This window comes from Rhinopithecus roxellana, chromosome 4, assembly GCF_007565055.1.
Source record: "Rhinopithecus roxellana isolate Shanxi Qingling chromosome 4, ASM756505v1, whole genome shotgun sequence".
Taxonomy (NCBI): Eukaryota; Metazoa; Chordata; class Mammalia; order Primates; family Cercopithecidae; genus Rhinopithecus; species Rhinopithecus roxellana.
The window spans coordinates 59,513,925-59,528,786 of record NC_044552.1 but is presented as its reverse complement, the minus strand read 5'-3'; the positions used below and the strand labels follow the sequence as shown (position 1 = coordinate 59,528,786).

Below are 14,862 nucleotides of genomic sequence, written 5' to 3'. Positions count from 1 at the left end.
GTTAAAACCATTGAGAAGACTGAGGCAAATTAAATGCACAAAAGGGACACAGAACTCATCTGCCTATCCCCCTCCTCTACTGTGTCTGGGTAACTTCACTGTTCTCTTTCTGAGAACATAACTGTAAACTTTAAAAGGCAGGATGGTTCAGGAAGGAAAACCCTACACACTGACTGTCTAGAGACCTCAACTTGAATCCAGACTCTGCCATGAACTGACAGAAAGACAAATCTTCTTCTCTGAGTCTTCATTTTCTCACATGTTAAATGAAAATGGTTTAAAAAGATGAACCCTAAGGTTTCTTCCAGGACTAAAAATCTATTATTGTGATGGGAAATATTTGCCCCCAGAAGTAGGATTAAGAAGAAATATCACAGTAGTAGATTACATCATTAGACATTTTTTCTTTTCCAAATAGTAAGTTTTAATTATTAAAAAGTAAAAAAATTTTTGAACACTCTCCCAAAAGCTGCAATCTGCATTCAATTTTTACACCTTGCTAACAGAAGATGCTAATCTCTAGCAGATTTGAAAATTAGCAAACAAAAACATAAGAAAAAAAGTTCATTTTATTGTCTTAAATTCAAGCTTTTTCTACCAGCTTTCATATATCCATTTGTGAAAATGTGATAAGAGGGAAGCTTGTGGTTTTAAAAAGTTAGAAGAATAATAAACTATTTGAAAACAGACAATATATTCAGCTTCTTTTCTTTCACCCCCAGTTTGGAGTATGCAAATTTGAACCCCATATATCAAAACCCTAAACAATACTCAAGTCACTATACTAAGCCCCTAACAGAAGAAATAAAACAAGAAATGGATGCCTCTGCAAGATGAAAAACAAGAGTTTAAGGGGTGGTCCTAGGGAACTGTCAACGTCTTCTAGAGAATAACAAAATTACCACCATGACAATAGGATTTCTCTTTTTATACTCTTTAGGCTTTTCCAGAACAATTTTCATATGCATCATAAGCTGCCTGATGAAGAACCCATGAGTGGGGAATTATTACTCCACAGATGAGGAAAATGTGGTTCAGAGAAATGAACTGGAAAATGGAATACAACATTGAGAGATGAATTAACGTTGGTCTCTACTACTTACAGCTAAAAGGGGCACTTGGAGTCCTCAAAGAAAACAGAATAATGTATATAATCTCTACCTGCTGAAGGGTGGCACTTCACTTTACAACCTGAACAAAAAGAACATCTCAACTCAGTCGTCTGTGTTAGAGTGGCAGGCCACTAGGATTTCACAAGGCTGGGACAGTTCACTGTGCAAGGGATTATGCTCAACAACTCTCAAGACCTGGAGACCGCAGAACAGCTGAATGAGCACACTGAACTAAATGAAACCATCCTTTCGCCTTCTCTACTGTGCCTGATGAAAAATTAGAGAACCAGAAGAGGGAGAAGGCAAAAAACACAAGGTTTCTAGATTTCAAATTCCCCATACACAAAAAAGGTGGTGAGGGCTCCTGATTTATGCCATATGTGGCCCAGGGAAACTCAACTCTCCCCGTTTAAATAAAATATATTTAGACATATATTGCTAACCACAATAACAACCACAAAGCTACAACTAAGCGAATAATACATTTCTAAAGTGGCATTTTTAAAATAAAATATTTTATATTGCTCTAACAAGGCCTTCCCCATTAAGGGTCTCAGCAAATTACGTGGCTTCTGACTTCACTGAGAAAATAAAAACAAGAAGAAGGAACTACTGTTTCTTTACACCATCATATCTCTCAAACTACCTGTTCTGTATCAACATATTAGTTTTCCCACCTGTTACAACAGATCAGCTGTCTTCACTCCCAAGTAAGCCTGATGCTTCTGCTTGTGTGCTAGATCTTAGCCTTTCTGTCATACTTTGGTCCTGTAAATTATCCTTTTCCCTTCTACAAAGTTTTTTCCTCTATAATGGATCAGACTCAATAGCATACATATATACACATATCTTGTATTAAAAATACAAAATACAAACTCTCCCTTGATTCTACGTCTTCCCAACCCCCGCCCAGCTCTAGCTCCATTTCTGCTTCCCTTTATAGCAAACCTCCCCTAAAACGCAATAAGTACTCTATCTCACTTCCTTGGCTCTCATTCTGCTTAAAACCCACTCAAATCAGTCTTCTGTGTCCACCTCTCCAGTGAAACTGCTCATCAGAACAACCATCAGTTCCCTATTGACAAATCCAGTAAGTCAATCTTCAGTCTTCTCAGCAACACTTACACAGCTGATCACTCCTCCTTCTGGAAATGTGCTTCACTAAAACACTCGCCCTGACTTCTTCCACCTCTACTAATCAGTGCTCCTCAACCTCCTGAGCACACTCTTAGTCCTTGGTTCTCTCTTCTCTGCCTACCCATATTCCCTGGGTGATCTTCTGCAGTCCCATGGATTTATACACCATCTATAGTACAATGATTCCCAAATTTATATGCCAAAGTCCAGCCTCATACATATAACATATCATCTCAGGTATCTAGTAAATTCCTCAAATCAAGTATAAACCAACAAATTCTTCTTGATTTCTCATTCCCACACCCACCCCACCCCACACAAAACAAAAAGAAAAACTCCTCTTCTGTTCTTTCTCATCTCAGTTAAATGGTGCCAACATATGCCCAATACTCAACCCAGACCCAGCCAAACCAAAACCAAATGAAATAAGCAGTTACCCCTGATTGCTCTCTTCTTTTCATTTGTGCAATCTACCTCCAAAGGCTACCTTCAAAACAGAATTCAAATCCAAGCCCTTCTTCTCATCTCCATTGGCACCACACTCTCTTCCAAGCCACACCATCTCTTGCTGTACTGTCTGTCCATCAGCATGATAATTTTAAAAAATGTCATTCCCCAGATCTTCACAAACTTTTGCTCTGTCACAGCATTCAAGTCTCTGTTCAAATATCACCTCTTTCAAAGGTTTCCCTGACCATATTATATAAAATAGGCCCCATTTGACCTCATCACTCTCTTTTACTTTATGCCTGCATGCTTATCATGAAGCCTATCAAACCTGAAATCCTGTTTTTATTTTGAAAATATTTAGTTATTTCCTATCTCCCCACTCCCCACAAGGCTGAGAAACTCTCTTATTCATCACAGTGTGCACAAAACCAGAACAGTGCTTAGCTTACTGCAAGTGCCAAATAACTCTTTATCAAATGCCTGAGATTCTGTCAAATATTTTTCCCTTCAAATGTCATATCGCATGAGTACGCACTAGCTGTCTCTCACCTTCTCATTCGTCTTCTTACCTAAGTTGAGAAAAACTAAAATGACAAGTGAAATAGTAAAATGAATCCATACCAGAAAATAAATCCGCAACAAAATGGTAAATTCTATAACAGATTCAATTTTTTCAACATGAAGTTTTCGTTAATGCTTTTGTTTATTACTAAAGCAATACATGCAACCTAGAGGAGAAAAGTCAAGAAATACTGACTAGGAAAAATAAGAATATTTTAAATATACTTAGAGAATATCCTACATAGCTGTTATCAAAAAGACAAAAGATAACAATCACTGATGCAAGTGTGGTGGAAAGAGAACCTTAGTGCACTTTTGGAAGGAATGCAGACTGGTACAGCCATTATGGAAAACAGTATGGAGGTGCCCACAGAAATGAAAAACAGAACTACCATATGACCCAGCAATCTACCTTCTGGGCATATACCCACAAAAGATGAAATCACCACTTCATAAAGATCTCTGCACTTCCATATTCACTGCAGCATTATTCACAATAGCCAAGAGATGGAAACAACTTAAGTGTCTATGGACAGACAAATGGATAAAGTAAATATGGTAAATATATACAACAGAATATTATTCAGTCTTTAAGAAGGAGAAGATCCTGCCACGGATGGGCCTGAAGGACATTAGGCTAAGCAAAATAAGCCAGACACAGAAAGAAAAATATTGCATAATCTCACTTAAATCTGGAATCTTTAAAAAAAAAGGGCAGGGGGTTGGCAAATAGAATACATAAAGGCTAAAACAGTGATTCTGGCAGAAGGGAGAGAAAATAGGGAGATGTAGGTCAAAGGATACAAAGTAGCAAACACAACAGGATGAACAAGTTGAAAGATGCAATTATAACATAAGGACTATAGTTAATGCTGTATTATATTCAGAATTTTTGCTAAATGAGTAGATTATAACTGCTCTTGCTACAGGCAGGGAAAATGAGTAATTGTAAGATGGCTATGTTAATTTGTTCCACTATAATTTGTTTCATGTTAATTTGTTACACTACAATATTTTTACTACACGTGTGTCTGATCACATATATCTTAGATTTATACAATAAAATTTATTTTTTAAAGAAAAGAAGGCTGCTAGGTCACAAAATAAAAACAGTTTAACAAATTCGTAACATAATGCAAAGTGATTTCCTCACCTTCAAAAGTATCCCTAATTCTTCAGAATTAGGGATATATACTCTATGTAGAGTTTATACTCTATAAACTCTTACGAATGCCAAGCGTTTTATTTTAATGTACGAGTTGAAAATATTAGTTAAGCTAAAATTCTAGACTGGAAAACATTAGTTAACATTCGGTAACAAAGCAGCAGCAAAAGTCTGCCAATTTTCATTTCACTGAAAGAAGAAAAAATGTCACCCCTGATTATCAGGTGAGTGGTTCGTGCTAGTGAACAAGAATAGACAATAATACAGCCTGGACAACACTGGAACACCCAGTCTACAAATAATAAAAAATTTAGCCAGGCATGGTGGGTGCGCACCTGTAGTCTCAGCTACTTGGGAGGCTGAAGTGGGAGGATCACTTGAGCCTGGGAAATCAAGGCTGCAGTGAACTATGATTATACCACTGCACTCCAGTCTAGGTGACGGAGTGACACTCTGTCTCAAAAAAAAAAAAAAAAAAAAAAACAGACAACAATATCATTAATATTAACAAAAGCACTGAATTTGGGACATCATTGATTATGACAAACACTTAATATGCAAAACATTTAATAAAAATTATTTTAATATTAAAAATAAGAGACTAGCATAGCTCATAGTCTTATGCTATTATCTTCTGGATCAACCAAACATTATGAGAAATTTTTGTATCATAGCACTTTGTTTATATTTACTTCTTGCCCATAAGCTGGTGGTGATTTACCTTTCATGTTATGATAAAAAACATCTTTCATCCTGGTCGACATATCCTGTTTTTTCTTTATTTCTGAAGTCTATCTTGACAAAAGCACCTTTCATTTTTAAAAAGTATCATATGAAATCATTTTGCTTGCATTTATGTTTTCTTTTTTAAAGATAAGAAAGTTTGTTTAAAAGTCCAAATATGATCACAGTTAGCAACACTGACGTGTTTTTAAGTAGTCTACTAATAGAGTGAATAAAGTATATGTCTCACATTTGATTTTTACACAAACCAAAACAAGTAGGTGGCTCTAATTTTTCATACACATTCATCTTGTGGTAATTTGTGATAAGGTATTTAGAAACCTCTATAAATAAAGAATATGCCTGACTTCTATTTCAATTTAAGTATTATATTTCCTGAGCTTAGGTTTTGCTTTGTTTTTAACAAGAAAAAAGGAAAAATTTAAAAAGTCAAAATCAATTATAAAAGTCTTAATTTTCATTGTACAGTGTATAAATTTTAGTTCATCAAGTATCTCTTTGTAAATGTGCTTCCATACCCTTTTTCTGGGTTACCTGCAATATCTGTTGGTTTGTCTTGCAATTATTCTCCATGAATATACTGGGCAGTGAATTATCCAAGTAATATGAAAAAAGAATATCAGTCTCCTAATACGATGTCTACGTCTTTGGAGAGTGGAGAGTAAGTATTAGGAACCAAGAATGATTCACATCACGTACTCTTAGGATGTGATATCATTTTTAAATAATTAACATACAAGTATTATTTAAAGAGAAACAAAACATATAAAAATGGCAGTAGAGAGCAAAAAATGCAAACTCACTCCTGGATCATTAGAAGAAAAAAACCCTTGTTAGTGTAAGCACTTTTCTAAATTAATTACTTCAATCAAAACTTAAGAAACAGCTTTAAAGGATGCAAATAAAGATATGGCAGAATGTTGATTCCAGGTATATGCTTTGGATTAACATCAGAGGGTAAATTCTCTTACCTGTGCTTCTTGAAATAAAGTCATCCTAGTTTTTGTTCTAATAAACACTTCTCATTACAGGCATCAAGTAAGTAATGGTTGCTTTTTACAGAAGAACTACACAATCACAAGTCCTTTGAATCTTAGAATCTTACAAAGATTAAAAGAGAGTGTTTCATACTGTAATATATGGAATTTTTAAAGTTATATAGGCCACACATGATGGCTCACGCCTGTAATCCCAGCACTTGGGGAGGCCAAGGAGGGGCGGACCACAAGGTCAGGAGTTCGGGACCAGCCTGGGCAACATAGTGAAACCCCCGTCTCTACCAAAAATAAAAAAATTAGCCAGGCGTGGTGGCGGGTGCCTGTAATCCCAGCTACTTGGGAGGCTGAGGCAGGGGAATGGCTTGAATCCAGGAGGTAGACGTTGCAGTGAGCTGAGATTGTGCCATTGCACTCCAGCCTGGACAACACAGCGAGACTCCATCTAAAAAAAAAGTTGTACAACTTTTTCTCGAAAAACAACAATCATTTTGAACGTTAGTTGTTACACATATAGATAATGGTGCTTACCTCTGATTAGGTATTTTTGTCTTTTCCTTTTTTAAATTTTCTTTCCTTTTCATTTCACTTCTTTTTTTTCTAACACATCAAGCACACTGATTAGGTACTGAAGCCAACATTTGTCCTAAAACTTTTCTTAAAATAGTCCTGAAACACCATCATGGCTAAGTTTTGTGCTCTTATCAATACAGAAGAAGGGTGTGCAGCTCCATGACTAATTCCTGCCTGGTTTCCACCTATTCCTTAGGTGACAACTAAGATGTCATCTCCTCCAGAAAAGTCTTTCCTGACCATTGCAACTTTGGATTCAGGTTTTCTCATACATGCTCCTGTAGCACCCTGTATACTGCCCCGAGCGCAGACTGCTGCATTCTTGTTACCACTCTCTCTTGGTTTCTGTGTATCTCCTACTGGCCTCTACGCAAGATGATGAGCTCAGCACTTTTGTTTGCCAACTCAGGTTCTCCTCCCAACACACCCCATTTGCTTCCTGGCAGAGATCCGATTTTGTTTGTTGTTTACCCTATGAGGGACTGTGCTCAGGAAAGAGCCTCCCTGCCCCCAAATCCAAAGGTGGGGTTAAAAAAAAAAGTCTAAGTCAGTCATGGCATCTTCATTATCCTTGATAGTGAATAGCTTTTAAGTCTGAGTTTGAGACACAGTTTGAATCAATGGTGTGCACTACGGGTTTTGAGAATGGTTTTCTACCTACTAAAAAGAGATATATGGGAGGAATTCCTCTCTTTACTAGCTGTCATCACAACTGCATGTAATATCTTAAACTATTGCTACTACAGCAATATCACCACTCAAACGAAGATACCACAAACTAAGAATGGCAAAACCAAAAGTTTAAATATTCTTATGTTGCAGAAGATATCATTAAGCCATGAAATTAACATAGAAATACCAGTCTCCAGACTTCCTGTTATATGAAGTAACACACTTATGATTCGTGCTACTTTTGGTTGTTTTCTGCAACATACAGGCCAAAGGTATCCAAACTTCCTTTCATCAAAATGTATTAATGTAAGTGGTGAAATCCGACTCATTCCTGCCTCTGTTTGACTCCAGCATCCATATTATCATTTCACCATGCCACCAAGGTTTTTTCTAAACTAGCTGAGCCAGGATTCCAACTTGGTCTTCTGACTCTAAGTCGAAAACTCTTTTTACTATATTACAGGTGATTAGGGAATCTATGCTTCTGCCTTTTATTTACACAGGTAGTAGTCTGACACTATTCCAAATTCCGGACATCATTAGAAGCTCATATTTGGCTAATGAGGTACTCGAAATATTGGGAAAATGTAATGTGTTTACACCTACAAAATACCTCCTTTCTAATGAATTAACATGTATATTTCAAAACAGAAATACTCTTTTCTGCAATCACTGTATACACCGAGGACAGAACTGATATCTATCTCACAACTTTTATTTGCTTTTTACCTGTTCCTTCTTGCTCTAATAAACTTAATAACATATAATCTTAATTCTACTAAAAAGCCACACCTCTAGAGGAAAGACATATGTCACCCAATTCCCAGGAAAGCAGTGGTTACAATCAATGAAGATAAATAGATATTTTTAGAAAATTAAAAAGGAAGCATTTTACAAAGAAATGAGGGCTTACCGAGGTTGAATGTTTTACTGGAAATCATGTCAATAGGTAGGACCAGAACCAGAAATTTGGATTCCAATTCCTGATTCAGCATTTTCTCCATAATATCATAATGCTTCCAAATGCCTATTAAATATTTACTGAAAATACTTGGCCAAACAAAAATAATCCATTACTGCATGTTCAAGTAAATCAAAAACCTTTCAGTAAATTAAGGTAACAGATGCACACTACCTTTTATATTGACTCTATATTTTTTAAAGTAAGCTTCACTATGTCCTAGTTATCTCTTCCACTTTTCTAGTCCACAAATTTCATTTTATTTAAATAATTCAAACTTATAAATTGTTATCAGTTTAAACAGACTTAAAGGGAAGTCAGTTCTAACTGATTTTTACATACATTCATGCATCACTTAATGATGGAGATACATTCTAAGAAATGTGTCATTAGGCAATTTCATCACTGTGTGACTACCATAGAGTGTACATACACAAACCTAGATAGTACAGCCTACTGCACACCTAGACTATATAGTGTAGCCTATTGCTCCTAGGCTACCCATCTATACAGCATGTTACTGTACTAAACTCTGTAGGAAACTGTAACACAAAGCTCAGTATTTGTGTTTCTAAACATATCTAGATATTTATGTGGCTCTCAATGGCTGAAACATCATGGGACCATGGGACATATGATTGTACCTACTTGCTACAAACAATGTTGCATATAATATTCACTAAATTTAGGAAGACGGAACTTGTTATATTTTTTATTTAAATGCCACAATTTCCCTAATGAAGTAATTATCATAATGTTGACTTCACCCTGCATCCTCTTGGTTATGAACCTAACTACTTGGGAAAGTTTTAACTAGAAGCTCAGGAAATCAAGTCTTTAGAAATTTATTTGTAAAGGTTAATTTATATGGGATTTTTCTGTAAGTGTTGTAGTTGATTCCAACATCCATTTCACTCTCGATGATTACTCCAAGCTAACTGCTATAACTCCATTGCCTTTGCCAATATTCGGGAGAGAATAATCTGAGACCAATTTGGCCCAATAAAACATAAAGAAATTCTTGGTCAGGTCTTCAAGGAAAGAAAGGCCAGCCTGTTTCCCACTACATATAAACAAGGAAAATGTGGATCTAATTGCTGCCCCTGTCCTCATTATCACAAAACACAACAGCTTGAAGGATAAAGCCAAGAAGGCAAAAGAAAGAAAAATATAAAAAGACCTAACCTAGGTCTCTTATGACAACAATGAGTTCAATTAACCCACTGTGAAGCCTTCTTGTACTTCCTGTTGTGCAACATAATCCATGTCCTTATTGCTAAGAGAGTTTCAGGTGAGATTTCTATTAATGAAGCCAACAAGCATCTTAACTGATAAAGTAGTAAAATCCAGTCTAGGGATGACGAGCACTAGAAAGGGAAGAGACTACAGGTTGAGGATCCCTTATCTGAAATGCTTGGAAGTGGAAGTGTTCAGACTTGAAATTTTTTTTGCATCCCTAATTGGAAAATCCAAAATTGGAAATGCTCCAATGAGTATTTCCTTTGAGCGTCACATTGGTGCTCAAAATGTTTTGAATTTGAGAGCATTTCAGATTCTGGATTTTTGGATTAGAGATGCTGAATCTGTTAAAAAAAAAAAAAAAAAAACTTACAGTATTACAAACAGAATCTCTCAAAAGTACTTTGTTCTTCATTAGATGGTTCAAATACCAGTCAAGGTTCAGGGGTGTTCTGTAGAGCAAAGGAACTTCAAGACTCTCCCTAAATAATATCTAATTTGGGAAACTCTCAGAAAACTAAAGCGTTTCCATTCATTTTTTTAAACAGCTATTAGACACTCAGCACACTTCCAGGCTCTGAGGATACATTTGTAAAAAAAAAAAAACAGAACTCCTGCCCTTGGAGCTTACATTGCAATGGGAAGGTAATTAACAAATAAATAAATATCTTCCTCATGGATTTCGTTCTACTGTGTACAAATCATGAGGTAGAGAAGCATGTTCTATCATGAGCAGTGTGTCTGAATATTATGATAAATCAGGGTAGATATAAAAAACTTAATTAAGACTTGGTAAACTCTTCACTCAAGTGAAAAAAGTCAAAAAGAAAAAACATAAGGACAAGAAGAAAAAGGCTGAAAAATAAAGAAATTGTAGAAAAGTCAAAGGGAAAGATACAGAAAGAACAAGACTACAAGATCATCAGACACATGCACACATACAAAAAACTAAAATAAAATAAAGAAATGGAGATTTAAATAGATCTGTTTCAATTCTGTCATATTAGAATCAGAGTGACTAGGACAGATGGGATGTTAAACCAATTAACAAGGTCTCGAACCTGAAATTGTCTAACACCTTTTTTAAAAAACCTATTTCAAACCAAAAGAAAAGACCAAAGTTCCCAGCCCACGTCATAGAGTCCCTCTAAACCACAAGTGACTTGCCAAAACCCACTACACTGTAACACACATTCCAGGGTTGAGCTAAATCCAATCTGTCTCATAAGCTGGCCAGGCAGGCAAGAAACACCACACAGAAAAGGATAGAAATTCCTACACCCTTTTCTATGTCATATATAGTAAAGTAGGCCTTGCAAGGAGAGAGGAAACTTTAAATGAAAGAAAATTTCTAAAGTGATCAACACAAAAATTGAAAATTCGTGAAAAAATTTATCCAAAATTTCTTTCTGTACTATTAAAGTCTCTGACAAGGTACCAACAGGCAAGTAAATTAAATGACTTGGGTTCCTTATTTTCTCTCAGAGGAAATTTAAGGAAATGTTAAGTAGCCACTGAATTGTTTCATAACTTCAAGTAAAAAGGTAAAGTAAATAAGTTACCAGGATAAGTCACAAGCACTTGACTAAAGGGCTCACTCTTCTAGCACGCAGTTAAATTATTTTAGACAGAACAATACGTAATTGCAATTAAGTGCTTTTCCTACTCTTATACTACATATTAAAACGGTTTCAGAGTTTAGATCACAGGTCCATGGGTAATGCCACTGTGGGGATTCCTGACACTCGGTCTTAACATCGAGAAAATATAGAGGATGTTTCACTCAAAGCTCTTCTAAAATGTACATTTTTAAAGATTTTGGCAGGAAGCTTTAAGATTTCCTTAAGTATAAACATTTATTCAATTTACAAATATTTACTGAGTGCCTACTTTATATGAGGCACTACCAGCACAATTAATAAAATCTAAAAATAAGAATTACACTTACATACATGAGGAATAGTCAGTTATTCTTGATCATGGAGGGTGGCAAAAAATGGCTATGCCTTGTAAGTAAAATGACTACATATCCTTATCTACACCTTTCATCCTAGCTCTCTGTCACTGTCAAAAGTATCCCAGTTTAATCACTGAATTATATGGTTACCCCACCACAGTGGGTAAGCAGACAGGTGCTATATGGTAGCTAGTTACCATAATGCCAAATATTACCTAGATTTCTTTTTTATGTTGTAGATAAGAATAGGCTACCCTTAGATAAAATGTAAAGACTCAGATGTTATATCAACATGATAAAAGCATTCTGTGATTGCTGAATAATAACTTTTAAAAGGATTTGTTTTCTTACTTCAAACACCCAGTAGTCAAATATTTCATCATTCTGTGCTACTGGATTAATGGTTTGCAACTAACCCAGGCAGATCTCAACAGCCACGTGACCAAGGAAAGAACCAAAACACTGGGGCCACTTGCCAGATTGCCACAAGAACAAAGGCCTAGCAGGTGGCTATCCACTGCTCCAAATTAAATCATGCTGCACAGAACATTATCTCCATCATTGTATAATGTTGTTTTGTGTAATGTAACTCCTCATATCCAATTTTCAAAATTAAGACAAAATTGTTTTTAATGACAGACAAACCACAATAGGAAATAACAATGATCTAAATAACGTTGTTCAGGACTCAGTGAAAAGGGTCCCTCCCAGGTCCCAGAAGTAATCACCAAACCCCACCCACCCTCACCCCCAATATTTGTTCAATGAAGCAGTGCTGTATCTGGAACAAATCCCAAGGCCTAGTTAAACACCAGGTGGTACACTAGGGTGATTTTTTTTTTTTTTTAAGTAACAGATGGCTCAAACTTTTCATCTTTATGACACACAGCACAGGACTTATGCAAGTTAAACTGTCTTCCAAGTACTTTATAAAAGTAATACAATTACTCATATGACTCATCACTTCACATCATAAAGAGAGCAGCAGGTGAAACAGATGCTGTATTCCTGGATTATTTATGACCTTGTATAACAGATATATAAATGATACACATAAATACAGATATACACAGATATATTTAAGTGTAGTTATATATTTGATGGTATTCCATCTCCCTCCCTAGTTGTAAAATTAGAGGACTATTTTAAATGAGTATTTTGGTTTGAGTAAATAAAGGTAAAATGTTATAAATCTGAAATGGTAGTAAGGAGAGAGGTATGTCCAGTGCCATTGAAGTCTGGATTGCAGGATATTTTACTCAAAATGTATGAGTGGAAACTAGGCTAGTTGGATCAGTATATGAGCATCTGATCACTACTTTTAAATTCACCAAAAGGTTGGGGGGAAGCCTAAAGTAAAGTAAAAGAAGTTAGACTGAGAGATGTTTACTTCCCCTTCTTCTATTTCCACCCACCACACAACCCTACAGCCAAGGTCCAGCCCCAAACAGGTTTGCCTCCCCACACCAGGCAAGGCTAGTGAGAGGCATGGGTATCTCTGGATATAGCAGCAGAATTAAGGCAAAGGAATCTTCACGGGTAGCACCATAGGGTTTTCCATAGAGAGGACGTGCCTGTCTCAGTCTGCTGTGCCTGGCCTTCCCCACCTCTCCTACTGTCCTGTGAAGTGTGGACCAAAGGCGTGGTCAAGGATGGCCATCATCATCACTTTGGCTTTCTGTGGCTGAAAATATGAGCACAGGCACCCACGGAGACGGTCTGCTGCTGTCCTTGGAAGAGTGACTGTAATGTCAATAACTGCCTCACCGGTGGACCTAACTCATAAAGCAACCCCGCTATGAACACATACTACCAGACCCACCACACAGGACAAGTGACACAGGCAGCAAACAGAAGAGTAATCCTAAACAGACTCGAGAAGGGCTGTGCTAGTGAAATATATACACCAAGGAAAGCTATAAGCTTTTCTATAAAATTAGATCTGCTAAAAACTAGTACTAGACTCCTCTAAAATCCATGAAATGTATACAGATTGCTGATACATTTTGCATTTGCCCGTGAAGTGAATACCCTATATATGGTTCTCCTGAGTAAAAATGTGTCCTAAATTCCACCAACTCTTTGCAAAAAAGCTTCTTAAGCCCTGTTGTTTATACATGGGGGTCCTTTCTGGTGAGATCTCTGAATGTCTGAATGGTATACGTTTAATTTGTCTTGTCTTTACATGGTATTTAAATAATTATTACTAACTGCTGAGTGTCAAAAGCCTGTACTGTTCCACAAACTGTAGCTAAATAATAGTTGTGATTGATGCTGTTCTTTATAAAATATTTTGTGAACAAGCTTAATAACCTTATTATGCCAGAAACAAAATTTCATTGATACTTGCTTTAAAATGGAAAGAATCATAGCCAAAATTGTGCTCAGTAATATTTAAAAAATTAAAACACCATAAATATTGTCATTTGTAAAATGCAAACAAAAGTCAGTTATTTTTAAATATCTATTTTTGCTAAAGCATATTACACAAATCCTACGTTAATTAGCGTACACCTGAGGTCAGCTACCTAGCATGCCTTGCAATTATAAATACCATGATCAGTGTTTCTGCAATTACAGGAACTTGATCATTTTGTACAACACTTCCAGGAAAAATTAACACTTGGAAAAACGCTGACTTTTAAATTTACAACTATTAATTATCATCCTACTTCTATTCTCCCCTTTACCCAAGTACAATGAGAAATTATTGCAGGCTACTCACATTTTTAATTGAACGTGAATTGTTATTCTCATTTTAGTCAGGCTTTCTGACCCAGTTATTCCAAACCTCATATTCTTTGTTGCAAATTAACCAGATGACCACCCTATTACGGTATTGGCACACCATAAATTCAACAATTATACAGGCCTCAGGGCACTGAACTATACCATCTAGAATTCCATTTTGAAAGAGTAAATCACAAAGAGATTCACAGAAGTGAGATTTAATTTGAGAAACAATGAGCTATTATTTCCTCACTTCTGGTCTAGGGACCTTTTCCATAGATTCTTGTTTTCTGGTTTTATACTGCCGTCACCTCATATAGAATTTAGCTTGGTCTCATGTGGCTTTGCCTCTGATATACATTCAAAGCTATTCATTAAGTAGAAAATAAACTCATCTCCTACCATTCTCCCTCTGGCACTTTCTATTCCAGCCACACTTGCCTCTCCTTACTGTTTCTTGAACATACCAAGCACATTCCTCCCCCAGTGTGTTTTTATTGCTGTTTCCTCTGTCTAGAATGTTCTTTTCTCGAATATTCCCATTACTCATTACCTTATTTCATTCA

General features: G+C 36.2%; 1 protein-coding gene across 2 annotated transcripts in view; it reads right to left on the bottom strand.

Moving 5' to 3' along the window:
* CDKAL1 (CDK5 regulatory subunit associated protein 1 like 1) overlaps positions 1-14,862 on the bottom strand; it is a 718,226-nt gene that overhangs the window by 524,753 nt on the left and 178,611 nt on the right. The window contains exon 1 of one of the 2 annotated variants that reach the window (XM_030929089.1): positions 6,696-7,165. The exons of the other annotated variant lie outside the window; for it this stretch is intronic. Within the exon in view, the coding sequence (XP_030784949.1) occupies positions 6,696-6,748 (53 nt within the window). The 5' untranslated portion in view covers positions 6,749-7,165. Of the gene's footprint in view, positions 1-6,695; positions 7,166-14,862 lie in introns of those variants that run through there. 2 annotated transcript variants of the gene reach the window in all.